The 26891-nt window shown below is 42.8% G+C and overlaps 1 protein-coding gene across 7 annotated transcripts in view; it reads left to right on the top strand.

Annotated features, from left to right (window-relative positions):
• ARHGAP26 (Rho GTPase activating protein 26) overlaps positions 1-26891 on the top strand; it is a 469263-nt gene that overhangs the window by 100111 nt on the left and 342261 nt on the right. For all 7 annotated transcript variants that reach the window (XR_003309454.2, XR_003309455.2, XR_003309456.1 and 4 more), the window contains 5 exons: positions 1517-1612; positions 3227-3288; positions 8070-8141; positions 14108-14209; positions 22957-23067. Coding sequence is in view for 4 of the 7 variants with exons in the window: in XM_023187730.2 (XP_023043498.1) it covers positions 1517-1612; positions 3227-3288; positions 8070-8141; positions 14108-14209; positions 22957-23067 (443 nt within the window). In the remaining 3 variants the exon portion in view is untranslated. The remainder of the gene's footprint in view (positions 1-1516; positions 1613-3226; positions 3289-8069; positions 8142-14107; positions 14210-22956; positions 23068-26891) is intronic.

The raw sequence follows: 26891 nt of genomic DNA, 5'->3' as shown, positions 1-26891 counted from the left end.
GTGTAGAGCAGAGCGCTTTGGACAAGCTGCAGCTAGCTCAGGACCGTGTCATCATAGCGTGTGGGAGGGCAGTCCAGGAGCAGGAGCTGCGGCTGCTGTCCATGCAGGAGCCTGAGCCCTGGTCCTGAGAACAGCAGCACAGCCCACACCGGCTCTTCCACTAGCATCCATTGCTTGGAATGAGCACTGAGGATTGGATTTGTATCCAGTGTCCCTCCACCACCCCCCACATTTATTCAGCATACACTAAGCAGGATGCACTGCCAGGTACACAGAGGAAACAAACCAAACCAAGGAGAAAGATGGAAAACACGATCCCTAACCTCAAGGGACAAATCTGGGAGCTAAGAAAAAGTACTGGGAGTCACGGATGCTTTTATTCTAGTAGGTTATGTTGATCTGTGCAGCCACAATACACTCCCCCCCGCCCCCCCGTAACCCCCCTACCCCCCCCCGCCCATATCTTATTAAAGCCAGGCCTTGTTGCCGGTTCTGCCTCATGTTTCCCTCCCCTGGGCATTGGACATAATGCCATTTCCCCTTCAATGAGGGAAACATGTATGAGGGTAATTTGAATGATTAGCCTAATCTGCAGGAAGACTGCACATGGAATTAAGTTAAGCACATTTGTCCTCAGCAGCCAGATCTGCCAGTCCACTTAAAGGTACCTTGGTGGTTTCATACCCTTAAGAGAAGTTGAAGGCTCCGGAAGGATCGTTGGCTTTCATTACTATCTTCAGTGAAAGCTTATGATGATGATTTTTTAATGATAAGGGCCCTTGAGAGTTTTTCTTATGGATACTGTGTGTGGAATGTGTTTTTACCTTAATACAAAACATGGCGGGGGCTTTGTTTTCTTGGTGGTGTTGGATGTGGCCAGCCAGGAAAATTCAGGTGAGCTTTGTCAGGCCAGCAGTCTACTCTGCTCATGAGAAGAGTGGAGAGGGTTGTGAGAACCTGGGTCTCGCCTGTGCTTGAGTCAGAAGAGGAAGGCCAGGTACTATGGGTAGGGCAGTTCCCAGCCCCTCCTTCCAGCCTTCTCCAGGCTCCCTCCCTAGTGAAAGTTTGTGTTGTGAGTAGGACCTAGGGGAAATTATTGTTGAGTCATACGTGTGGGGAAAGCAGCACTGACTGTGTGGAGGGAGGGTCAGTAGCAGAGCAGACCTGCAGGCTGTGGACACTAAGGTTGGCTCTGATCCAAGCTTTCTCCCCAACTTCCTTTGGCAAGTGGATTCCCACATATCAGATGGAGATGACAAGTTGCCTTTAGGAAATAGAGATAGAACTTGAATTGTTAAAGCCAATATAACAAAAATATTAACTTCTAGAACAAATCAGTGCTTCATGTTATAACCAAGTGTTGGCTATTTTGAATTTATATTCTTTTGTGCTTTGAAATGGACTCATGAACAAATTCGCCTCCTAAGATATTCCTAGAAGGACCAATACAGGTAGCAAATCAGAAAGCCAGTTTAATTTTAGTAATTCCTGATTTTTCCTGTCTTTTTCTTGCTAGATTTGTCTTCAGCGAAGCGGAAGTTTGCAGATTCCTTAAATGAATTTAAATTTCAGTGCATAGGAGATGCAGAAACAGATGATGAGATGTGTATAGGTAAGTCATAACTGTGCAGAAGATAAAAATGTTCATTGTTTGTCACAGCCTTCAGTGTCCCAGCAGAGCCTTTTTCCTGGGATAGGAAGCCTGTAAGGTTAGTAAAGAAAGAAGTCCTTAGTGGAAGTGGAGAGCCGGAGATATGTGAGGATCGGGGCTTGGGGCTACTCTGGTCTTCTTGAGTTTTGGGATTGCCTCTCCCTCAAGCATGCAGGAGAGAAAGCTTGAAGTTTTGTGGTGGGACTCTCCTTTCCACCTCCCTTTAGTGATTTTCTGGCTGGTGACATTCTTTCCCTCCAACCATGATACTAAGCTTAGAGCATATGTAGAACACAGGTAGGTGAGGGGAAAATTAGATCAGAGGTTGCAAAATGATAGGCTGGGATCAGAACACAGCCCAGTTTTCTTTGGCTTTCATTTTTTAAAATTGAATGACCATATAAATTCAATTCATAATCTAAAATTCCAGTTTTCCAGCTTCTTCAAAAAGTTTGAGAATTTGATCTACTGGCCCCCTCTTCTGACCTGGCAGCAGCTGCCTGAGCTATGCACCTGCCACTGCCTTCATATAGGGAGAGGAGCTCCATGTTGGGTTCTCCTTGCTGTCTACAGGGAGGTCCCTGCCTCTCCTGTTTCCTTAAAAAGAGGCTGAGGTGGGTTACTGTTTATCACCACGGTGTGTTGCTTCACTCTTCACCATCACCTGCCTTGATCTGTAGGCAGCTGTGAGCATGGAGGATTTGCAATGTCAAGACACCTTTCTTTGCCAGGGCCATGTCATTGCACACTGTTCTTCTATGGGCACCTTGGTTGACTCCATTAAATGGGCAAGAATTGAGAAAGTTTTATTGGATGAATTAATTCTTAAAATGCTTATTGAGTTCCTGTCGCCATGCAGAACATCAGCATCTGGAGCTGGCACAGGCAATTGGGAGACAGCTGAGGGTGGTGAAAACGCATCCTTGTAACTTGTGAATGTATGGATGCTTTTCCCAACATGGCTCAAGGATCTTGAGTATCCTCAGGACCACTGCACATAATGCTTGTTGCTTTTGTGAATAGTTTTGGCAAGGATGACTGTTCATGTGTGAGCACCATGCTTCAAGCTGCATTCTATTAATGAGTGGCTTGAGGACTCAGAGAGGAGGAACCCAAAGAGAAGCCAGAGATGTGGCTTCCAATGCCAGCAGCACTGTTTGTTTAGCTCTGGTGCCAAAGAAAAGGCTGGGTTCTGACGCAACGCCATGACAAAGGTTGAGGAGGTCGAATCTGGACAGGAAATCCTTCAACTCCTAAGCGGAACTCTGCCCCTTCCAGCCTGGGGCCTGGAAGCCTGCCAGAATCTCACCAGTCCTGGGTACTCTCAGGAACAGGCAGATCTTTTCCTTGAAGAAATCATTCCCTAGCTAGAGTGCCAGGTGGAATTAACCTGCATTTCTGGGTCATCCTTAATGGTTAATGATTAAAAAGATGAAGGGAGCCTTGGGAAGCAATTGACTTTAGGCATCTGTGTGTGCCAAGGAATTAAAATCCATAACATAATAGCCAGAGGTGGAAAGGCTCCCCAAGACCCGTGGCACTCCTTCCACCTCATGGCCCCTTTCTCTTTTCCAGCAAGGTCTTTGCAGGAGTTTGCCACTGTCCTCAGGAATCTTGAAGATGAACGGATACGGATGGTGAGTAGGGCTGGGCTACTCCTGGTCCCAGATAGTATGTTCATGTTGAGGGAGCGAGGGATTGGTTATCAGAAGAACTAGATTCAAATCCAGACTCTGCCATTTGAGTATTTCGAGCTCTTCAGCAAGCCTCATCTTTGTAGAGTTTGAAGCCTTTTGTAAATATTAAAGGATTACTCTGGTGGATAACTTTAGAACAACATAGTTAAATGACGCTCTTCTGAAGATTCATTTTAAGGTCTTTTCATAAGGTATATGACTTAAGGGTGGATCTTTTGAATTATTTCACTTTTTTGGGCCTCAGATTCTCTACCAGCAGAATGGGAAAGAAGGTGCCCCACTCTGCCCCTCCCCCCATCTTATTGAACCTGATCAAGAGCCCTTTGAGCGCAGGGATCACTTCCCTATTCATTTTTTTTTTTTTTTTTTTTTTTTTGAGACGGAGTCTTGCTCTGTCACCCAGGCTGTAGTGCAGTGGTGTGATCCGGGCTCACTGCAAGCTCCGCCTCCTGGGTTCATGTCATTCTCCTGCCTCAGCCTCCTGAGTAGCTGGGACTACAGGCGCCCGCCACCACACCCAGCTAAGTTTTGTATTTTTATTTTTTATTTTTTATTTTTTATTTTTTTTGAGACAGAGTCTCGCTCTGTCGCCCAGGCTGGAGTGCAGTGGCCGGATCTCAGCTCACTGCAAGCTCCGCCTCCCGGGTTCACGCCATTCTCCTGCCTCAGCCTCCCGAGTAGCTGGGACTACAGGCGCCCGCCACCTCGCCCGGCTAGTTTTTTGTATTTTTTAGTAGAGACGGGGTTTCACCGTGTTAGCCAGGATGGTCTCGATCTCCTGACCTCGTGATCCGCCCTTCTCGGCCTCCCAAAGTGCTGGGATTACAGGCTTGAGCCACCGCGCCCGGCCAAGTTTTGTATTTTTAGTAGAGACGGGGTTTCACCATGTTAGCCAGGATGGTCTCGATCTCCTGACCTCGTGATCCACCTGCCTTGGCCTCCCAAAGTCCTGGGATTACAGGCATGAGCCACCGTGCCCGGCCTTTGCTTTTCATTTTTAAGTACCCAACACAGTGCCTGCCAGGTAGGAGGGACCCAGTAAACAGGTACTTTGTAATGAAGGTAACTCTAAAAAACTCTTCAAGAGAGGCATTGTCCACATTTAAGAGTCAAATGCTGATCTCCAGGTTCTTAAGAGATATCTTTTGTACTAGAATTTATTGTTCTGGGAGACAGAGAGGGCCTCACTCTATCACCCAGGCTGGAGTGCAGTGGTGCCATCATGGCTCACTGCAGCTTCAAACTCCTGGGCTCAAGCGATCCTCCTGCTTCAGTCTCCTGAGTCGCTACGACTATAGGTCTGCACTACTGTGCCTAGCTAATTTATTTTTGATTTTTTGTAGAGATAAGGTCTTGCTGTGTTACCCAGGCTGATCTCGAACTCCAAACCTTAAGTGATCCTCCTGCCTTGCCTCTCAAAGTGCTGGGATTACAGGCATAAGCCACCGTGCCCAGCCTGTAATTTATTCTGATGTAGTTCAGCATTAGCAGATAAGAGATTCCACATCTACAGGAAGTTCCTTTGCATTTTCCTCCATATCCCTAAGATATGAGGAATGAAGTCACCTGCTGACTTGAAGTCCCCTGCTGCCTGTCCACTGATTTTCCACTAGGAGGGCGTCTCTTCAGGCAACAGTGCTCCAAAGTCCTAGGAAATCTTGCATCAATCAACATTTTCTTCTCTTCCCATGCTAACAGTTGGTAATTTGAACACTATTCACCAAGACATTATGTAGCCAAGTACTTTACATGCATTTTCTATTTTAACCCTCGTGATGACTCTGGGAAGTGGTATCTGTATTATCGCCATTTTTTAGACGAAGATATTGAGGTTTACAGAGGTTAAGTAACTTGTCACGGATCACACAGTTAATAAGTGGTACAGTCTGGGTTCAAACCCAAGACTGCATTATATTAAAAAATGTGGGGGCCAGGTAATGGCCTGTAATCCATGGCTCATGCCTGTAATCCCAGCACCTTGGGATGCCGAGGTAAGATAATTGCTTGAGCCTAGGAGTTCAAGACCAGTCTGGAGGCAACATAGACCCCATTGCAACAAAAAAATTTTTTTAAGTAGCCTGGCATTGTGGCATATGCTTGTAGTCCCAGCTACTTGGGAGGAGGTAGGAGGATCGCTTGTGCCAGGGAGGTCAAGGCTGCAGTGATCTGTGATTGCACCATTGCACTCCAGCCTGGGCAACAGAGCAAGACCCTGTGTCAAAAAAAAAAAAAATTAAAAGGATTCCTTTAAAACTCCAAACAGAGTAGAAGCCTCTTACCTTCTGCCGTACAGAAAGAGCAGTTTCTCTTGATTGCTCACTGCTGGTGGCTGAACCAGAATCAGAAGGGTGGTGGCGGCAGCAGTGGGGGTTGGTGGTGGGTGGAAGCAAGGGAAAGCTTGTGTGTTTGTGCATGTGCTGGTGCCTGAGAAAGGGAAATGATTCTTTTGAGTCTGATTCTTGGCTGAGTTAGTATTTGGGGGTGGGGGTGTGGTAAGCAAATCACTATGAATACCCTGCAGATTGCTATGGCCTGTGGTAAGGGAACAATGACTGGATTATACTTTTCAGCTTGCCTCTGCAATTTTATTATTAATGTCAGTGAATTGAGTTTCTACTGTCTGCATCTGAGTATCTGGCCATTGCAAGCTCCTTCTCTACCTCCTTGCCCTGTGACAATTTCATCAGTTCAGTTCAACTCAGCAAGCAAAGCTGCACCTTCTCTGGGAAGCCTTTCCTGACTTCCTGGGTTGTATGGCTACCCTTGGTATTTTCCTAACATCCAGTTCATGCTTCTGATCCTGTGTTTACCCCATTGTGTCCTGATAAACATCGTACCTGTCTGTGCCCTATAGTAAATATGAGTTCCTCAAGGGCGGAGAATGGGCTTCCATGTCCCCAACATCAGGCAGTGTTGGAACCAAGTGGATGTTACACAGTCATAGAATCTAAGACTAAGTGGGACCTCACCATCTGCAATTGCTCATTTGACAGATGAGAAAACAGGTCTTATTAAGGCTGACAGCAAGTAGTAGTATGGCTGGGGGAGTGACTTGGGTGTCCTGATTCCTAGGTGAGCAGATGAGCACTTTCATATTATAAGCGGCTACTTAGGACTGCATTCTCAATCATGGATGTCCGCTGGATTTAACTTGGGGAGTTTGAAAAATACTGATGTCTTGGACTAAATAAGTCCAGGGATTCTGAGTTAGTTGGAGTGTAGCCTAAACATAGGAATTTTAAAAGCTTTCCAGGTGATTCTCCTATGTAGTTAAGGTTGAGAATCATTGACTTAGGGGCTTGGCCCACCTTTGTGAGCTTCAGAGACTTGCAGATGGTTTGTGGAGAAGTCTTAAGTGAACTGATTTAAGTAACGTCAAATAACAATAAAAATAACAAAATCAAACAAATTAACACCACAACACTCTAGGCTTAAATTTCACTCTTCTGAAATAAGAGATCTCCAAATTGAGAAAAAGGCAAATGGGAATACATTTGGAGACTTGACCTTTTCTGTCGCTTACATTGTTCAGTTAGTTCTTTACTGTGTCCATCTGTGACTTCTGGCATTTACCCTGTTAGTTTCATTGCAGTGGACATGCGTGTGGTTTAGGAAAAATAGTGCTTTGTTGCAGCGAGATTCCTGGAATAATTAGTTGAGCAAAGAGTGATAAATGAATGACTTAAAAGGAAAAACTGTAAAATATTGTACTGCCTTAGAAAAGACCATAGAATCTTAGAGCTGGACAGTTCAGCCCACTCGTTTTGCAGATGATGAAATCAGAGCCCAGAGAGGTTAAATGTTTTGCCCGTGGTCACACAGTTGGCAGCCAATCAAGAAATAATCCATTCATTCATTTAGTCATTCAGAAATGTTTGAGTGCTCCTTTGTCTCAGCACTCTTCTTTGTTTTGGGGATAGTGGTGGCAAAGTGAGCCTTTACAAGATACTGATGTGTGTGTGTGTGTGTGTGTGTGTGTGTATAAATGTGTAGTGTGTAGTGGTGAACCAGAACACACTTGGTAGGGGAGGGAAGTTGAGTTATGTTGGTAATCAGGGAAGGCCTCCCTAAAGAGGTGACCTTTAAACTGAAACCTTAATTACATGAAGGAGCTGTCCCTGTAAGGGTTTGGGAACAGTGTCTGAAGGAATAGCCAAATGCTATGGCCTTGAAGTGGGACAAGTTTGGTGCATTTGAGGTGCATTGGAGTGCTGGTGGGTTGGAATGCAGGACCTGAGGGGTGAGCCCTGTGAGATGAAGTTGAGAGGCAGTCAGTAGTCAGGAGCCACAGGTGTCCTGGCTCCAGTCCAGTCCTATCTTGGTAGAGCAACACAAAATCAGGCTTGAAAGGTTTTACTTATAACTTGGGTAAGTGAATATTTACAAGAAAATGTCACCTGAAGCTTGTAACTTAGACCCCACTCTTTCACCAGTTCGTCTCTGCCCCTTCAAATGGTTGCTTACAGTTTTAGAGTTCCTCATTTTTACTTTTAAAGAATCAATATTAATCATGCATGGGAGGAAGATGATCATGTTTTGAAATAATGAGTTTTGATTTGACATGCTGTTAGTTCAAGGGTTGTAAACAGTTGACACGTACAACACTGCCTGCCCAAGTTTTATCTTAAGACATGGGGAGGCATCTCGTGCTGGAGTTGCTGTAATTCTTTACTGATACTGCTTTTGTGTCTTCTTTCCGCTACTCTGTTTTTCTTCACCAGATTGAGAATGCCAGCGAGGTGCTCATCACTCCCTTGGAGAAGTTTCGAAAGGAACAGATCGGGGCTGCCAAGGTGAGAATTTTGCAAGCTTTGGTCTGGATTTTAGGGTGAGAGGTCTGGAAAACAGCACCTTCTTTAAAAAATCTAAGAATGTCTTCAGAAAATCGAAGCCCACCTTATTCAGAAAATCTTAGGCAGAGAACTCTATAAAGCCCAACTCATCAGTTCTTTATGGGTGACTGAGGTACGACCATCTGAGCTGTCAACCCCGGAGCAGCCATTCTGGTATTTTGTTATGTAATTGTTTTGTGCTTGTTCATAAATCATCCAAAGGTATAAACCACACCTCGTTTGTGTTATTATTAAATAGATAGCTGTGTGCTTAGACAATTGCCTTTATTGGAGAATACATTTGTTTTTGTGGAATTGTATTTTGTGGAGGTCCAGGACTTGCAGCCTAAGCAGGGGTTACAAATTTGTGCCCTGTGGGTACAGGGACTTTCTTTAAAGGGAGGCAGCTGGTACTTGGGTGTAGCTGATTTTTGTTGGGTCTGGAAATGCGCCCTTTGTTGCTGATTCTTTAAATGTTTCAAGACAAACTGAAAAGCCAGTTTTATGTGAAATTTCTTGTTGGCAAATAATTTAAAAATATGTATTACACATTGTGCAGGTCGAAAAATGACATCTGCAGGCCTGCTTCGTCCCGGAGATCACCGTTTGTTATCACTGACCTGGAGGGACTGTAACCTAAGCTTGACTAATTCTAGTGTGTTCTTAAGACACTGCAAAGGGAATCCTGTTCCTTTTTAAAAGGTGGATTCTCCAGGGCTCCTTTGCCCTGTGATAAATCACAAGAAGGACCAGGCACAGTGGCTCACGCCTGTAATCCCAGCGCTTTGGGAGGCTGAGGCAGACGGATCATGAGGTCAGGAGTTCGAGACCAGCCTCACCAATATGGTGAAACCATGTCTCTACTAAAAATACAAAAATCGTGGTGGTGGGTGCCTGTAGTTCCCAGCTACTCAGGAGGCTGAGGCAGGAGAATCACTTGAACCTAGAAGGCGGAGTCATCTTGCCACTGACTCCAACCTGGGCAATAGAGCAAGACTCTGTGTCAAAAAAAAAAAAAAGAAACTCTAGCCGGTTTGACCTTCGGTAGAGTGTTAGAGGCCACCTGCAGGGAAGATGTTTTCACTGGAATCAATGAAAGCAAAAAGATTTCCAACATTTCCTTCTTGTTTTTCTAGAACTGTGAGTCAATTCAGCTGCAGTCTCTTATGCCACCTGCAGGGACTTTTGGGCAACACCACCCTCTTATTTTGGACTTTACTTAGTTGCAAAATAAGGTATTCCTTACCCCTACAACACACACACCCCTAAGTGCATCTGCTTTCTGGAAATAGATGTGATTAGGGCTTGCAAAAGATGATGTTTAGTCAGGACCTTTCAGAGGGATGGTTGATCACAGTTTGAAGGAGGTACCGTGGCAAAGATTGTCTTTCAGTTTTATAGTAGTACTTTTCTACTTATTTTAGTTTACACATTTATGAGGAAGTGGGAGCTCACTGGTGTTGTATCAGAGATTAAGGAATGTACAATTTGCACGAAGTCTTATTCCACTAAGAATTCATACAGACTGTGAACCAGTCCAGTGATGGCAGATAATAAGCTGTGAGCGAACGCTCCCTCAGTTCCTGGCAGTGTGGGCCCCTACCAGCAGGCCTCCTCTTGGTGGCCTTGGGGCCTGTGCCTCCCCACTCTTTTTTTTTTTTTTTGAGGCGGAGTCTCGCTCTGTCGCCCAGGCTGGAGCCTCCCCACTCTTGAACATGCTTGGCAGTGGCTTCCAGGGGTTATGCAGAGCTTTGAGACTGAGGCAGAGCAGAACTGTCTGTTGAGTCATCTTTTCTTTCGTTTTCTTTTCTTTTTTTTTTTTTTTGAGACGGAGTCTTGCTCTGTCGCCCAGGCTGGAGTGCAGTGGTGCTATCTCAGCTCACTGCAAGCTCCGTGTCCTAGGTTCAAGCGAGTCATCTTTTCAGTAGTTACTTCTCCTTCTGAGCACAGACGCCTCTCACTCTGGCCTCTTTTCTCACTGGCTTGGGGGTTACCATGGTTACCAAGGAGGTGAGGCAAGAGTCTGAGTGAGCTCCCTCTGGACTTGATACCAGTGATTTTAATGACAGGAGGAGGTACGGTCCCCCGGGGAGGGGGGTATAGATGGTGACATATTAGGATAAAAGAGTTTAAATAGTCACTTACCAAAGCATGTTTCCCCTCATGCATACTCTATTCTCCCATTCTTTAAATCATAATAATGATTAATTATTAAATAACTTTTGGATGATCATTAAAGAAGAATTGTGATAACATTTGGGTGATTTCTCATCCCTCCCCATTTGTCTTTTTTTCCCCCGGCATAGCCTCCTTTCCATCATTCCACACACACATACATTTATATCATAACATTATGTAAATTTGAGAGAAAACATACAAGCAAACAACAGATCTACTTCTAGGTGACCCCGGGAGCAGTCTCAAGAACATCTCGGAGCCAGCAAGTGCTCTTCAGGTGGTTTTGGTATTGGCCGAGTGGAGGTTCTGAACTCTGCCTGTTCCATGCTAAAATTACTTTTTCCTCCTCCTCCACTCTCTGGTGCTGCTTCGGTTGCCATAACAGCCTGTTGCAGAGTGCACTGTGTGAAGGCTGCCAGGGAAGAAGATTCTTGGGCATTCTTATGCTAATGTGCTACTCTGGAGTAGGGCACAACCCCTGGTGCTTGACATAACCATGGCCCTAAGTTTCTATTTCTGAGTTTGAGGAAATTATTTTTTCCTGTATCAGAGGTACATTTGGAATGCTGGACTCTGGAATAAGTATAATAGACATAAGAGAGTAGCGTAGAGAGTGAGTCTACAGCTAGACTGTCTGAATCCAAATCTCACTTCTCCGTTTGCACGTAGACTTGGGGAGGTTACTGAACCTCTTCATGCCTGTTTCCTGATCTCTAAAATGGGGGTAATAATAAAACTTGTCTTGTAGAGTTATGAAGAAGAAGTGAGCGAACTCTTATCAAATGCTTAAAATGGTGTCTAACATATAGCTACCTGAACATGAGAACAATATTTGTCATGTAGTCATTCAATGTTAGTGATTATATTAGATACATACAGTTCATTCGTTTAAAAAATATGTGGAGCCTGCTCTGTGCCAGCACTGTTCTGTGCCCTGATATTTGGTGGAGAACAAGGCAGGTGTGGTTGCCATGCTTATGATGTAGCTGGGGTGAAAGACATTAGACAAAAAGATATAAATAAATGTATAATTTCCAATTGTAGTAGGTTCTTGGGAGGGTTACCTTCATGACACACGGGACATGGAAAGCAGGTGTGTTCTTGATAAGAAGGAGGCAGGTTTAGGTGATGAGCTCACCACTGTCACCACCATTGCTGACATTTATTGAGCACTTTCCATGTGGCAGGCACCCTGCCAAGCACTATATGTGGTTTATTTCATTTAACCCTAGAAATCCTTTGAGGACGGAGTGTTCTTATTTTTATTTTGTTATACGGTCTTTGAACTGAAAGAAGAAACCTGAGCAATTATCTAATCATCCTCGATTTATAGTTAAGGATATTGAGTCCTGGAGAGGGATGGTGATTTGTTTTCTAGCCAGTCCATATTGAGTTGAGAATAAATTTTAGGATTCTAACTCAATCCTTGACTTAACTACCCCACAGTATACTCTGTGGAAGGTGAAAACCATCTTGTGTCCTGAGTAATGGACATGCTCTCCCATCTTAAGAACATTATCTAAGCTGTAGTACCTTTTTGTCGCAGAGGTCTTATTGCTGTTTTCTCAGAACAGAAATGGCTTCCCTTTCTCCTTATTTTTTTCTCTAACTTTGGGTGTCCTCTTAAACATGGAATGTGGAGGCACAAGTTGCCAGAATGTCCCAGACTGCCAGTGACTCATGTTCCCTGGCCTTTTCTCACCTCTGGCCAGCTGGACTGTCCTTTTGGCATTGCTGATAAGGCTAGTGGGAGTAGATACATGTGAGCAGCATTTGGAGTTGGAGCCCCAGTTCAAAGTTGCTGGTTTCACTAATGGAAAAGAATTGCTTAAATCAAGTCTCTTGCCTGTACCCTCCTCAAATTTGAAGGAGTAATGTGTCCTCAGGCTTTTTCTTCATTTGCTGCTAAGTGTTTAATTGTTCTTGTACGTGAACAGTCTTTTAAGCAAAACTCAGATTCATGGAAATGGGTATATGTCAGCTAAAATGGATATATGGTTATTCTGCCCACTCTGTGAGCATGTGCCAGATGAGTGGTATTCTGACATGGCGGAGCTTGTCAGGGCTCTGGGTGATGGCTTCTTGGCTCAGAATGTTCTGCCCCAGGGCATTTGCACTTGACAGTTCTGCTCTAGAAGGCTCTACTCTGCTCCTTCTGTATTTAACATGTAGGTCTCAGCTCACATCTCCCTTCTGCAAATGATGCCTTTCCTGGGTGCCCTATCTAAAGAATCTCTGTGACCGTGCCCTGTTTATTTTCTTTGTAGTGCTTGCAGCAGTCTATAATTATGCTGATTATTTGTTTACTGATTAAGCATACTTCTCCTACTAGAACATTTCTGCTACGAGGGTTGGGACCATTTTTGTCTTATATTTCTAGTGCCTAAAGTAGAGCCTTACACAGAGTGGTTGCTGATTATAAATTTGTTAAAGGAATAGAGAGATATGTCTGAGCTTCCGTATTTGGCCAGAAAATGTTTTTTCTCTTCTAGGCTCTGGAGTTGCAGAAAAACATCCCTATGGATTTGGGCTCCACAGGAGTCAAAAGCAGGAATAATGTACCCAGTTAGTGAATTTGATCCTGCTTATCAGCCCAGTGCTAACCTTCTTCCAGCTTCCTTGTCTGCTCTCCCCATTGGAATGTGGAAGGAAGGCAGACTGCCTGTGACAATCTGTCTCAACTGTGGTGGAGAACACGGGCTTTGGAGGCACATTGTCCTGGGCTGCGATCCCAGCTCTGTCACTCTCTGTGACTTTTTACAAGTTCACCTCTTTGGGTCCAAGTTTCCTTATCTGTCAAATGGGAGACAGAAATAGAACAATAGTGACCCAGTGATTCAGTGGTGGGGAGCAGGGATTAATATGTATATTATGGTAATTATTTTTCATTTTGAAGGCAGTAATGCGACCAATAATTTCTTAAAGAGAAGAAAAAATAACTGTTACCCCATTACCATAACTCAGGTATTTTCCTATAAGTAAATTCCCACCTCATCTTTGTCCATAGGTGGTAGACACACTGTATGTAGGATGCAGCAAGTTTATATAATGCTCTTTTACTTTTCTCAAGTTTTCCAATGACTAGTTATGCTTATTGGATGTTCCATACTTTATGCCAAACGTTATCCTTGGCGGTGATGTTGCTGCTGTTGCTTTTATTTTTGTTTTGCTGGCATAAATGGTGCCATAGTAAACAAATTTGTGTGAAGATAATATTGTCGTTTTGAGTTATTCCTCAGCTTAAAGACCTGCATGTGATATTAAGTGTCAAGAGATATTTAGGCTTACGTACCAAGAAGTGTTTTTTCAGTAGTATTAAGGCTGGGTCTAGCCTTAGTCTAGACTTGTCTCATTCAGGCTGTAAGGAGATCTTCCTTCCTTGGTGTTAGCTTCATAGGTACCTCCACTGCTGCTGCCCCCCAACCCCCAACCCCTGGCCGCCTTCTAGCCTTGAATATCCTTGTGAGTTAGAAAGTAGAAATTTCTGTTTCACAAAGTTCTTAGAGGGGGAATCTTGGCTTTGCCCACATTAAATATTCATATTTACCTCTTTTCTGGTCTTGTACTGGTTGGTGCCTCTCTGCTAGACACTCAAACCCAGGGGGCTATTGATGGGTGGCTGCAGGATTTAATGGGCATTACCTGAAAAGTAGGAGCCAAGTCATCATGTGTGATCTTGAGAGATAGAGGCTGCTTTTATTCCTGCAACGTGTTACTCTTTTTCTTTTTCTTTTCTCTTTTTTTTCCAGGAAGCCAAAAAGAAGTATGACAAAGAGACAGAAAAGTATTGTGGCATCTTAGAAAAACACTTGAATTTGTCTTCCAAAAAGAAAGAATCTCAGCTTCAGGAGGTAAGAGGCTTTATTTAGTATCCTGAATAAAGTGTTCAATTTGTACATGATGCTGTGGATATGTGCTGGTTGCTCTTTGCTAGAAAATCTTAGGGTTAGAAGGGACCTAGGACGCCAGGGGATTGCTCCTGATCCCTCCTCCAATGCCTGGCGCCTGGATCCCCTTTGTGCCCTCCCATCCCGCTCCACTGTGTGTAGTTTTCCAGCCTGTCAAGGTGGAACACGCTGCTGGCCGAGATGACCACCTCCTTGTTGGGCTGCCCCGATTGCTAGATGTCTTCATTTCATACTTACATTTCTTTTCCTGTTTCTCTCACCCTTGGCCTTAATTCTGCAATCTGTTACTTTACCTTTTGACTTCCTGCCTTTTATCAGTGATTTGAAATGTTAGCATCTCAAACACTTTGGTTATCCTTCCTTAATATTAATTTTTTCGTTATTTCAACCAGCACTTGACATTAGTCTACTTTCTTTTTTCTTTTCTTTTCTTTTTTTTTTTTTAAAAAGTGGTGCTTTATTATCCTGTGTATGTTTTCTGCTTTGGTAATGTTGTTTCAAGAAAATACATTCTTAAATTTGCGCTTGATTTTTCTGGGTTTGCGTGGTATCTTTTAAAAAGTAATTCACTTGGAAAGAAAAATGATGGAACCCTCGCAGCCATGGAGCTGTGACCATTTTTATTTAGTTCATGAAGATTGGCATGTTTAAGGGAGTTTATGCTTCTTGGAGACAGGGAGTTTCCTAGTAGAACCTCAAATTTGGCTTTAAAAATGTCATTTAACTCAACAGTTTGCTTGACCTCTCTCATATTTTTGCCAAGAGAGGCTACTGTGGCTTCCAGGCCGGCTCTTGTTTTTAAATTTTAATTCTTTTTGAGCAGATACCATGCCAGTACTTCTGCTACGTGAAAGTTTTATGAGGGCAGTAGAGTCAGAGGTTGAAAGGTTGAAGTAACTCAGGAGATGGTGGAGTTCAATCCCCTCGCAACCACAATTGGTTATACATCTTGGGATGGGAATGTGGTGTTCTGGGAACTCTTTGCTTTGAAGTGAGTATTTAATCCAGTTTTTAGAGTAGTGATGAGGACCGTTACTTAACAACAATGACAACTGTAGCAGCAACAGATGTTTATAATGGACTTTGTAGATCAGTTCTTGGCCAGCCAACAAATAGTATTGACTATTGGGTGTGTGCTTTACAAAGTAGAAAATGCTAATTTATCCTTGAAGATCTTGTGCCTGAGTAGGGAAAAAGAAGCAAAAGCAGAGGAAGTGCTTCTTGAAGTAGCATAGCTACTCAGGCAAATCTTGTCAAATGGGATTGAAAAATCAAAAAAAAAAAAAAAAAAAAATCTTGTTTTCATGGGATATAAAGGCTATCCCAACTTGACATGAGGATATGGGCCCTATTCCAAAGACGCACATAGTCCATGGTAAATATGGGATTCCATTTAGAATCTGTCTTGATACCCTCACTGTTTAGTTATTCTTCTGGCATCACTTGGCATTTAGGATTTGGAAACTAATTTATATTTAAAGAAAGGCTCTTTGGCTGTGCTTCACAATGACCAGGTTTGCCCAGCTCTCCAGTTTCCAAGTAGGCATAAATTATGGATTTGATGACTATGCATCATTAGTGCAGATATTCAGAGTATTCAGAGTTGAGCAGGTGTGTGGTTATTCTAGCACCTACTGAATCTGGGAGGCCCACAGCACACTTGCGCTGTAGGCATGGCACTCTCTAGAACAAAGGTGCTTCTCCACCAGATCCATTCTCTCCATGGTCAAACATTGCAGACTTGGTCTGGAATGAGTCCAGCATTTTCTTTTAGGACCGTAAATGCCCTCTGAATTACCACAGTGTAGGGACTAGACCACTGGGCTGGCAAAGAGTATACCTTGCCTCAAAACCTTCTCTGCCATATATTTACTCTGTGACCTGGGGCAAATTACTTAGACTCTCTAAGCTTTGTTTCCTTTATTTGTTAAATACTCACGTCCTACTTATGTTATGCATGAGAAGGCAAATATAACTGCTGCTCGAATATAAAGTATTTTATATTTAATATAAAATGTGTAAATATCCTTATGATTGGCCTGTTCGCTCCATTTTCTGTTCTCAAATTGGATGCCGCTATTCCTGACTTTGACAGTTCTATATTTCAGTGGATGTTTTCCATTATGTTCTTTTATTATAGTCCTTTATGTTCTTGCCTTTGACCTAGTCATACTTTCTAAGTACTTTGAGTGTAAGGATTAGCTTGCGGATCTTGCAGGTTCTGATCTGTTCAGGTAAGTTCTGAGGCATTGCTTTTTAGTTGTACCTGAACTAAATTAAACTGTATAAAAATCTAACAGTAAAGAGGTAAAGAGATCGAGACCATTCTGGCCAACATGGTGAAACCCCGTCTGTACTAAAAATACAAAAATTAGCTGGGCATGGTGGCGGGTGCCTATAGTCCCAGCTACTCAGGAGGCTGAGGCAGGAGAATTACTTGAACCTGGGGGGCGGAGGTTACAGTGAGCCGAGATTGCGCCACTTCACTCCAGCCTGGCAACAGAGTGAGACTCTGTCTCAAAATAAACAAAAAGCCAAAAATCAAAAACAAACAAAAAGAACAGTGATGGTATTACTCCTGCCACTAACCGCATCAGTAGCAACTATAATATAGGGAAACATTTGTTGAATGCATATTTATGGCCCGGATATGGTGTTAAGCACTTTACATGGAATCTTCTGGAATCCTCACCCTAAGAGGTTTAGATATAGTTATCACTCGGTTTTACACATGAGGAAACTGAGACTCAGGATAAATAGCTTAGTGGCAGCGAGTCAACCCCAGCACTGGCTGTGTGGCCCTTTCCCTTCACCCAGTTTGCTTTTCTGCGTCTCTGTCTGGGGAGGGATGTTGAGACTCTCTTGCCTGCTGACCATTGTTATTTAGTGCCAGTGTCATAACATAGAACTGGAGAGAGGGAAGGACCTTAGTGATCATCCATTTCAACTTTCTGGAATTACTCTTTGTGAAGGAACTGGGTTTCTTGCAGAGGTCAGGTGTTTTACTGAAGGTGTTCAGCTATGTAGTGATCATTTTCTTCACATTTATTTATTAAATTCAGCTTTTAGGAACATTATTGAGCACCTGGTACACCTTTGATGAAAACTTCCACTTTGATTATCCAGAGTTGTTCCCTGATTGCAAGATTCTGCACGGAGTACTTTTAAATTCCAGCCCATCCCTAGATCCCTGGAAGTAGAAACTACAGGCAGTGATGTGGAGTGGCACTGCCATCTAGTGGATGATTTAAACAAATGTGTAGTTTTGAATGGTAAAAAAGTTCGCTTCAAAAACAGTAGTCATTCATTCAACAAATACTCATTGGATGCTTCTGCAGCAGTCTGTCCAGGCACTGGGTGTTTTGTAGAAAGTGAAATGAAGGATCTTCTTCCTTCATGGAAATTACGATATAGGAGGAAGTCTCTTTTACAAGAAGCACAGAATGGTTGATGGGTTTAGACAAGCCAGTAGATTTATAGCTTCTTGAGTGGCAGCCAGGAAAACTGTCTTGAGTGGTCTGCAGGGTGGATTGGAATCCTGGCTTGTAATTCCATTACAGGGGGCTCAAGGATGTGATGGATTCCATGGCCCACACCAAGCAGGGGCATTGGCAAGGGAAACGTAACTTTACACTTGGGATTTCTTCTTCCTTTTCCTTTGGGAATACATTGAGTTATGCATTTGTTCTTAGTTCTGGGTCACTGCCAAGACATGCCTTTGGTGCTGACTGATGGCCACGTGGGGATCAAGTCATTCATTCTCCATGCATCTGTTGAACATTTATTGTGGGCTATACACCATTCTGAGCACTGGAGGAGAAAATGAAAAAATTAGATAAGGTCTTTGTTCTCTTGGACTTTATATTCTAGTAGTCTATACACAAGACAAGAAAGGAATAGGCCAGGCACAGTGGCTTATGCTTGTAATCCCAGCACTTTGGGAGGCCAAGGCGGGCAATCACTTGAGGTCAGGAGTTCAAGACCAGCCTAGCCAACAAGGCGAAACCTTGTCTCTACTGAAAATACAAAAAAATTAGCTGTATGTGGTGGTGCGTGCCTGTAATCCCAGCTACTTGGGAAGCTGAGGCAGGATAATCAGGAGGCGGAGTTTGCAGTGAGCTGAGATCATGCCACTCCACTACACCCTGGGCAACAGAGTAAGACTCTGTCTCCAGAAAGGAATAGATAAGAGTTTAAATTGGGAGATGAGATAGAGATTTCCTGGTACCCTATTTAAAATAATATAGTCAATGAAAGCTTCTCCTAAAGAGGTAACATTTAAACCGAGCCCAGAAGGAATGAGCTAATGAAAGGCCAGGACAATCTTCTTCAGGTTGTGAGTGTGTCGCAAAATCACAATTATTGGGTCGTGCAATAGGGTAGGCTAAAATAGAATAGAAAATATGAGGCCGGGCATGGTGGCTCATGCCTGTAATCCCAGCACTTTGGGAGGCCAAGGCGGGTGGATCACCTGAGGTTGGGAGTTCGAGACCAGCCTGAACAAGGTGGAGAAATCCCATCTCTACTAAAAATACAAAATTGTCCGGGCATGGTGGTGCATGCCTATAATCCCAGCCTATAATCCCAGCTACTCAGGAAGGCTGAGGCAGAAGAATATCTTGAACCTGGGAGGCGGAGGTTGCAGTGAGCTATATTCATGCCATTGTACTCCAGCCTGGGCAACAAGAGCGAAATTCCATCTTAAATATATATGTAAGTGCATTGCCCTTAACTATTATAAATGTGTGTTTATTGAGTCATAATGTAAAAAGTATTTCTTACTGTATGTTGAAGTTAAAATGTGTATTTATCTAGGAGAAGAGGTTTTTGGGCAGAAGGAACACCAGGTGCAAAGGTTGTGGGAAAGAAAGAGGTTTGGAGTGTTAGAGGACAGGAAAGAGACCAGAGTGGCTGGAACATGGTGACAGTGGGTTAGGTTGGGAGGAGGTGAGGCTGGAGGGTTGGGCAGATTACACAGCGTCTTGCAGACCATGGTAGAGGCCATGGGAAGCCCTCGAAGGGGCCATGAGACCATCTGGTTTAGATTTTAAGGAAGATATTCTGGCTCCTGGGTGCAGAGTGAATTGGGACAGGGAGAGAATGAAGACAGAGAGACTGGTTAGGAGAGAAGTGTAGTAGCTCAGAGATGATGTGGCTATCTGAGGGTAGAGCAGGAAGTGAGACCCTCGTGTTCTGAAGTGCCTGGTGACAGCAACCACCGACATGCACAGTACATTTTCCAGTTTTCAAATGGTTTACATCATTTGGCCCATTTTCTCTTGGAAACACTATTCTGAAGCAAGGGCTGATATGATCTCCATCTTCTAAAAGAGGTCAATGGCTTGAGCAGGTCTCACCAGCTAGGACATTGTAGAATTGGAGCTTGCACTTGGGCAGCTCTCTGATGTGGGAGTCAATTCTGTGTTCCTCATAGGAATTTCCTTCTGGATCCTTCATCCCTGCCTTTGCAGATTTTCGTAATGATTTCTCCTGTTTCCCCCCTCCACTCGCAGTGTCAGTTGGCAAGCCCAGGCAGAGAGAAGCTTTGAGGTGTGTGGGGTGATCGGGAGTAGATTCATCTCTCCGTGTAAACGTGTTGGATTTGTGCTACAAGGAGATCAAAGGCTACAGGAACACATGGGGCTTAGCAGCAGGAGCCTGGTTGGAAGGCGTATCAGCCCAGTTGTCTCAGCAGCCACACGATGCAGGGGGTGGTGGTGGTGAGTAGGGTGCAGGACCTTCTGAAACCTGTCTCCAAATAAAGATTTATCAGCGCTCAGATATTGGTTTGATCCAGCAGTTACTCAGCAGACTGGCTTTTGGGTATGAGAATGTCCATTGCTGTGGGAGGAAGTTGCTAGTGTGAGAGAACTGAATATATTCTTTCAGGGTGTTTTATAACGTCTTGTGTTTTACCGGAGCTTGTGGTTTTCTCTTAATTTACTTACTTGACTAATGTCTCTTTTCTTTACTATGCTCTAAGTTCCAGGAAGGAAGTTTCTTTTGCTCATGATGGTGGAACGGATAGATGATTTGCTAAACTCTAAAGATGTCCAAGTTGCATATTGTATTTGGTATAATGGAAGTAAGGGTCTGTCCCGAGTTTCTTCTGTAGGAATGTTGACAAAGGAACACTCAAAGAAATATGACTTTGGGAGCTGTGTCTTAGTAAAGGGCGTTATAGAATGGTTTCTGACTGTGTCATTTCTAAGGAAAACAGTGTTTTGTTTCTTACTAGCAGGATATTCATTTATATTAAAAATATATATTCACTTTAGTGTTTTGCCAGTGAAATATGCTTTCCGTATGATTATCTGCTTTGAAGGATTGAGTTGACACAGACACATTAAGGAAAGGTTTAGAGCTTTATAGTGAGAGTTGAGGTACTTCCCAGCATAGCATCTTGCAACTCCTTGCTTGGAGTTTCTCCCTGGGTGCCAGATCCCAGATCAGTGGTTTAATTGTACCTGCTCGTTGGCCTGTCCTGGACACATGCCTGCACAGAGGGAGAAGTGAAATTGAGAGGGAGTGTTGAAATGTCTCTGCTTGTAGTAAGCTGTTGTTCTTATCACAAAGCTAATATTTGGGACTTCTGTGAACATGGCCTTTTCTGAGATTCCCTGCCCTCTGACAATTTGTTTTGTGCATTAGAAAGGCCTGGATGAGGATGACTCTGCAGGAATTTCTTTTTCACTGTAAGAATCTGTCTCCCATGGAACTCAGGTTGCCCCAGGGTATGGCGAGACAGTGGAGACTGGTGGTTTCAGGATGATCCAAGGGCCTTAGGGGCAGATCCACCAGGACAGGAATCCCAGGTCTGCCTTATACTAGCTGTGTTACCTTAGTCAAATTCCTTCATGTCAGTGGATTATATTTTCTTCCTGTATGTTAGAGATACAGATAATATCTCTTTTCTAGGCATTTAGTGAAGATTAAATAATTAAAATTAATGAGAATTAAATAAGGTAATGTAGGTACAGCTATGGGCATGGTTCCTGGCACAAAGTTAGTGCTCAGGTAACCATTATCATTATTCTTATTTCTGTTTTGTTTGTTAGATTTGATTACTTTTAACATGTGACATACTATTTGGGCTAATATGATGTCTGTTTGGCTCACTTATCTTTTTTGTTGATATGTAATCATACATACTTATGGGGCATGTATGCTATTTTGATACATTCCTATAAGGTGTAATGATCAAATGAAGGTATTTAGGGTATCTGTCACCTCAAACATTTATCATTTCTTTGTGTTGGGAACATTTCATATCTTCTAGCTTTTATGAAATATACACTGTACATCAGTTAACCATAGTCATCCTCCTGTATTATGAAATACTAGAACTTATTCCTTCTGTCTAACTTAACTGTATTTTTGTACCCATTAAGCAACCTCTCTTCATCCTTCCTACCCCCTCCTTTTTTTTTTTTTTTTTTTTTTTGAGACAGTGTCTCGCTCTGTTGCCAGGCTGGAGTGCGGTGGCACGATTTTGGCTCACTGCAACCTCTGCCTCCTGGGTTCAAGTGATTTTCCTGCCTCAGCCTCCCAAGTAGCTGGGATTACAGGTGCATGCTACCACGCCCAACTGATTTTTTTATTTTTAGTAGAAATGGGGTTTCACCATGTTGGCCAGGCTGGTCTCGAACTCCTGACCTCGTGATCCACCTGCCTTGGCCTCCCAAAGTGCTGGGATTACAGGCATGAACCACCACTCCCGACTCCCACCCCTTTCTTAACCTCTGATAACTATCATTCTACTTTTTACTTCCTTGAGATCCCCTTTTTTAGCACCTACATATGAATGAGAACATGGGATATCTGTTTTTCTGTGCCTTCACTTGACATGAGCTCCAGTTCCATCCATGTTGCTGCAGATGACAGAATTCCCTTCTTTTTCATGGCTGAATAGCAGTCCATGTGTGTGTATTTATCCGTTCATCCGTTGAACACTTAGGTTCACTTCATATGTTGGCTGTTGTGACTAGTGCTGCAGTAAACATGGGGGTACAGGTATCCCTTTGATAGAGTGATTTCCTTTTCTTTAGATAAATACCAAGTAGTGGGATTACTGGATTATATGGTAGTACTATTTTTTGCTTTTTGAGAAATCTCCATACTGTTTTCCATAATAGTTGTACTAATTTACATTCCCACCATCAGTTCCCTTTTCTCCCCATCCTTACCAGCATTTGCTAATTTTAATCTTGATCATAGCCTTTGTAACTGGGTTCAGATGATATCTCATTTTGGTTTTGACTTTCATTTCCCTGATGATTAGTGATGTTGAGCATTTTTTAATATACTCTTTGGCCATTTGTATGTCTTCTTTTGAGAAATGTCTGTTCAGATCTTCTGCCCACTTTTTAATGGTATTATTTGTGGGTTTTTTTTTTCTCTTGAGTTGTTTGAGTTCCTTGTATACATTTACCTTTTTAAACCAGTAATCTCATTAGAAAGCTTTTTGTTTTGTTTTTAAAAAAAATATGTATTTAAGTTGTATAACATGATGTTTCAGTATACTTTTGCACAGTGAAATGGTTACTATAGTTATTCTTCTTCTTCTGTGTAATGCTATTTGGTTTGTTTTTGAAAATTATCTCCAGATATTTTTTTTTTCTGATCGGCTTTCAGAATGCTATCCTTGGGTAGTGACTTGATTTTTCTCTTAAATTCCATCTTGTTTGTAGGCAGACAGCCAAGTGGACCTGGTCCGGCAGCATTTCTATGAAGTATCCCTGGAATATGTCTTCAAGGTGCAGGAAGTCCAAGAGAGAAAGATGTTTGAGTTTGTGGAGCCCGTAAGTAGACATTCAGGGTTTAATGATGTACCCAAACATTCATTTCTCACTCTAACTAGTAGTGGATTACAAAATGCTCTAAGTTGTTGATGAAGAGGTTGAGCAGCCCTGATGCTGTGCCTTCTGTAAGTATCAGTGCTTTGTCAGCCTGGCTGTCCTGGATTCTTCCCAGCAGCCATTCCTGTACAACGCACAGCAATGGAGACAGAGCGTCCAGCAGTCATTCTTTCCTCTAGCTACCCAGTGATGTGCCATATGATTTTCAGGTGGATAGAGTGGAAATGGGAGTCCAGAGGGGAGGAGTTACTTTATCTTGCCATGAAATAGTGATTATACCTTAACTTCTCTCCTCTTTCCTACCCTTCTTCTCTGCCTCAAATAATTCAGATGTAGTAGTCACCCAAAGACATAGTACATTTCTCTTTTTACCCCGTGGTTCAAAGCCCCTTCTCACCCCATTCAGGTATTAAAAGATGCTGTATAAAGTTTCTCACATGGATTTGTTATAAACAGAGCAACATAGAGACTCTGCTGAGTGGACCTTGATGGAATTTGGACTTTTACAGTGTCCCAGTGAACATGAATATTGCATTGTGGGAAAAAGCCTGACTTGTTTAGGCCACACCAGCATGGTTGTGGTTTCGTTTGGACATGGTGCCACTCCACTCTGCTGGGTGGGTCACTGGTGTGGAGAATCCACAGCAGAAAGACTTCATGGAAACACCAAAATAGTGTATGGACCTCAATTTAAAACTCTTGCAGACCGTGGATTTTTCCAGCCAAAATGCAGCCTCTGATTTAGACTCAAGCTTGGCATCTCTGTACAAATAAGATTCTCTACCTAGATTTAAGAAAGGATAATTTTCTTTTTTCTTTCTTTCTCTTTGAGACAGAGTCTCGCTCTGTCACCCAGGCTGGAGTGCAATGGTGCAGTCTCAGCTCACTGCAGCCTCTGCCTTCCGGGTTCAAGTGATTCTCCTGCCTCAGCCTCCTGAGTAGCTGGGAGTCCAGGCACGCACCACCATGCCTGGCTAATTTTTGTATTTTTAGTAGAGACAGGGTTTCACCATGTTGGCCAGAATGGTCTCCATCTCCTGACCTCGTGATCCGCCTCTCTTGGCCTCCCAAAGTGCTGGGATTACAGGCGTGAGCCACTGTGCCCGACCAAGAAAGGATAATTTTCTTAAGCAAATAAGAATAAAACTGTAAGAAACTGAAAGAAATGGCCACTCTTTCTAGTAAAGAGCATTCTGTACCCCATGTCTCATTTATAGACTTTTGGGGTGGATGTTTTTTAGGCATGTAGACTTGCTGGTGGTTTCATCAAGACTCCAGTTGGTGGCTAGGCACAGCGGCTCATGCCTGTAATCCTAGCACTTTTGGAGGCTGAGACAGGAAGATCACTTGAGACTAAGAGTTTGAGATCAGCCTGGGCAACTGGGCAACATAGTGAGACTCCATCTCTTAAAAAAAAAAAAAGATTCCAACTGGCTTTGGAACCTTATGTCTACATCATTTGCTATGCCAGAACTATAATTTCTGAATACCACTCCCAGCTACCTCATTTGGCAGATTCCTTAAAGTCGTCAATTACTTCAGTCTCCATATATGAATATTAAAACCTTAGACCCAACTTCCGTCCAGCAGTGGTTTCAGTCAAGGTCCCAGGTCAAAAATCCCCATCTTTCTACAGGGTCTGTTAGGTATGAACAGCTATTGTCAGATAAAGCTGCCTTATTGATTTTCCTGCTTAAAGCACAAGCCCTGGCCTTTCAAGCAAAGGTTTACTGAAGACTTGCTTCCTGTGGTCAGGGCAGGAATTCAAATGCTGTCACATAGAATTTGCCTTTAGCATTATTTTTATTTGCTTTTGCCAGAATTTCTGGAGAAAAAGAACAGTACATTTCTAATAATCTTTATATATACTTCGATTAATATTACGCCAAATTTGCTTGCTTTTGATGAGTTTTTTTTTTGTAATTGACCCATCCAGCTTTTTTGAGGTGAGTGTTTTGTTATCCACTTTGATCTCTCAGTAGGTGTACCTAGTGAGTCAGGTATTTTATCTGTTGGCTTTTGCTGAATGGTATCCACAAAACCTCATACAACAATAGATGTTTACTTCTCACACATCTGTGAGGTTCAGCCAGCTTAGGTTGGGCTCAGCTAGGTAGCTTTGCTCATCTAAATGGGTTTTCCTCCTCCTCCTCCTTCTTTTATCTCTCCTCCCCCTCTTCCTTCCTTCTTTTTTGAGAAAAGAAATCTCTAAAGATTTACCATTCCATTTCCTGGCATTCTGTTGTAGTGTGTCCATGTCTTAGTGAGTTTTCACTTTAAGAAGTAGTAGCATCATGGTTAAGGATTCTAGAGCTAGACTCCCTGAATTTAAATCTCAGCCTAGCCATTTACTAGCTATGTGTTCTTGGGCAAGTTATTTCTCTGAGCCTTACTTTCCCCATCTGCAGAATGGAGATAGTAATATCACCTCCTTGATAAAGATGTGTGAGGATTGACTGAGTGTTTTTCCATGTGGGGTGCTTAGAACAGAACCTGATTAGAACCCAATAAAAAGTTAGCATTTTTTTTTCTATTTATGAGCAAATGAGTGAAGTACCAATATTAACAGGGCCCACCTGTTTTAATATAAACAAAATTTTGGTAGATCTAAAAGTATGTATTTATTGAGTACCATAGAAAATGCTGAAAACCCAGATGCTGTGGCTGAGGCACTCATAGCCTCACTGGGGGAAGCAAGATGTGTATAGTAGAGAGCTAGCCAAGGTAGCAAGCAGTTCAGTGACAGCTTGGACAGGATGGATGCTATAGATGTGCCAGATGGATTTAAAAGTATAACCATTGCAGTGTGCAGATGTTTTTCAGTTCATACAGTGAGAAACCTGGAGAGCTAATGAAAAGAAATTTTCAGTCTCTTGTTAGGACAAAGAGATAGTAATAGGGATTTGCCCAAAGTTAAACTAAATGTTGGGAGGCTGGATATAGGATTCAGATGTTTGGCCTTTACTTTTCTACAGAAGTTCCTGTCTCTGCACATCAGCTTCTAGGCAGGTCAGTGGCTTCAGGAGCTGGGGATTGGGAGAAGGTATTCCTACACTGAAAAAGCTACTGATGAGATCAGTGATTCTCAGTGTTAGACATGCACATTCTCAGGCTTCATTCCAGACCTGAAATTTAAGGGAGGGGCCCAGTAGTCTGTAGTTTAGTAAACCTTCCAGGTGATTCAGCTGCACATTTCAGTTTGAGCCACTGGCCTAGATTATACAAAGGAAGAACATGAAATAACCATTGATGATATTAACTGAAACTATGTCATGTACCTTGCTAAGTGCTTTACCTACAGTATGTCAGTTGAACCTTATAACATCTCTAAGGGTAAAAACTGTTTTTATCCCAATTTTCAGATGAAGAAATGGAAACAAATATGTTTCTTCACCTGTCCAACATCGTATCTAGTAAATAGCAGAGCTGGAAGGGTCTGATTCTTCATTTCTATGAAATAGCATTTAATTGCTTACAGGTGGAAAGGAAACCAGCAAGAAGTCTATTGAACTAAATTGCTGGGGTGGGTATTCATATTTGAGTTCGTTGCAGTCAAGGGAATCTTCCAGTCATGTAAGGGACCTCTATGCAAATTGACCGTATTCCTTTATTTCTTGAAAGTAACTTCAAGTACCAGGATATTATTGACCTTCAGAAAAAGAAACAGTTGTAGCGTTCCCAAGGAAGAAAAAAATCAGACTTCTGGGATCTAAATCAGATCTTCTGGAATATATATATATATATATATATATATATATATATATATA

The sequence above is a fragment of the Piliocolobus tephrosceles genome, chromosome 4 (assembly GCF_002776525.5).
Source record: "Piliocolobus tephrosceles isolate RC106 chromosome 4, ASM277652v3, whole genome shotgun sequence".
Taxonomy (NCBI): Eukaryota; Metazoa; Chordata; class Mammalia; order Primates; family Cercopithecidae; genus Piliocolobus; species Piliocolobus tephrosceles.
The sequence above is the reverse complement of the archived record's forward strand: the minus strand, read 5'-3'. Positions and strand labels throughout refer to the sequence as shown.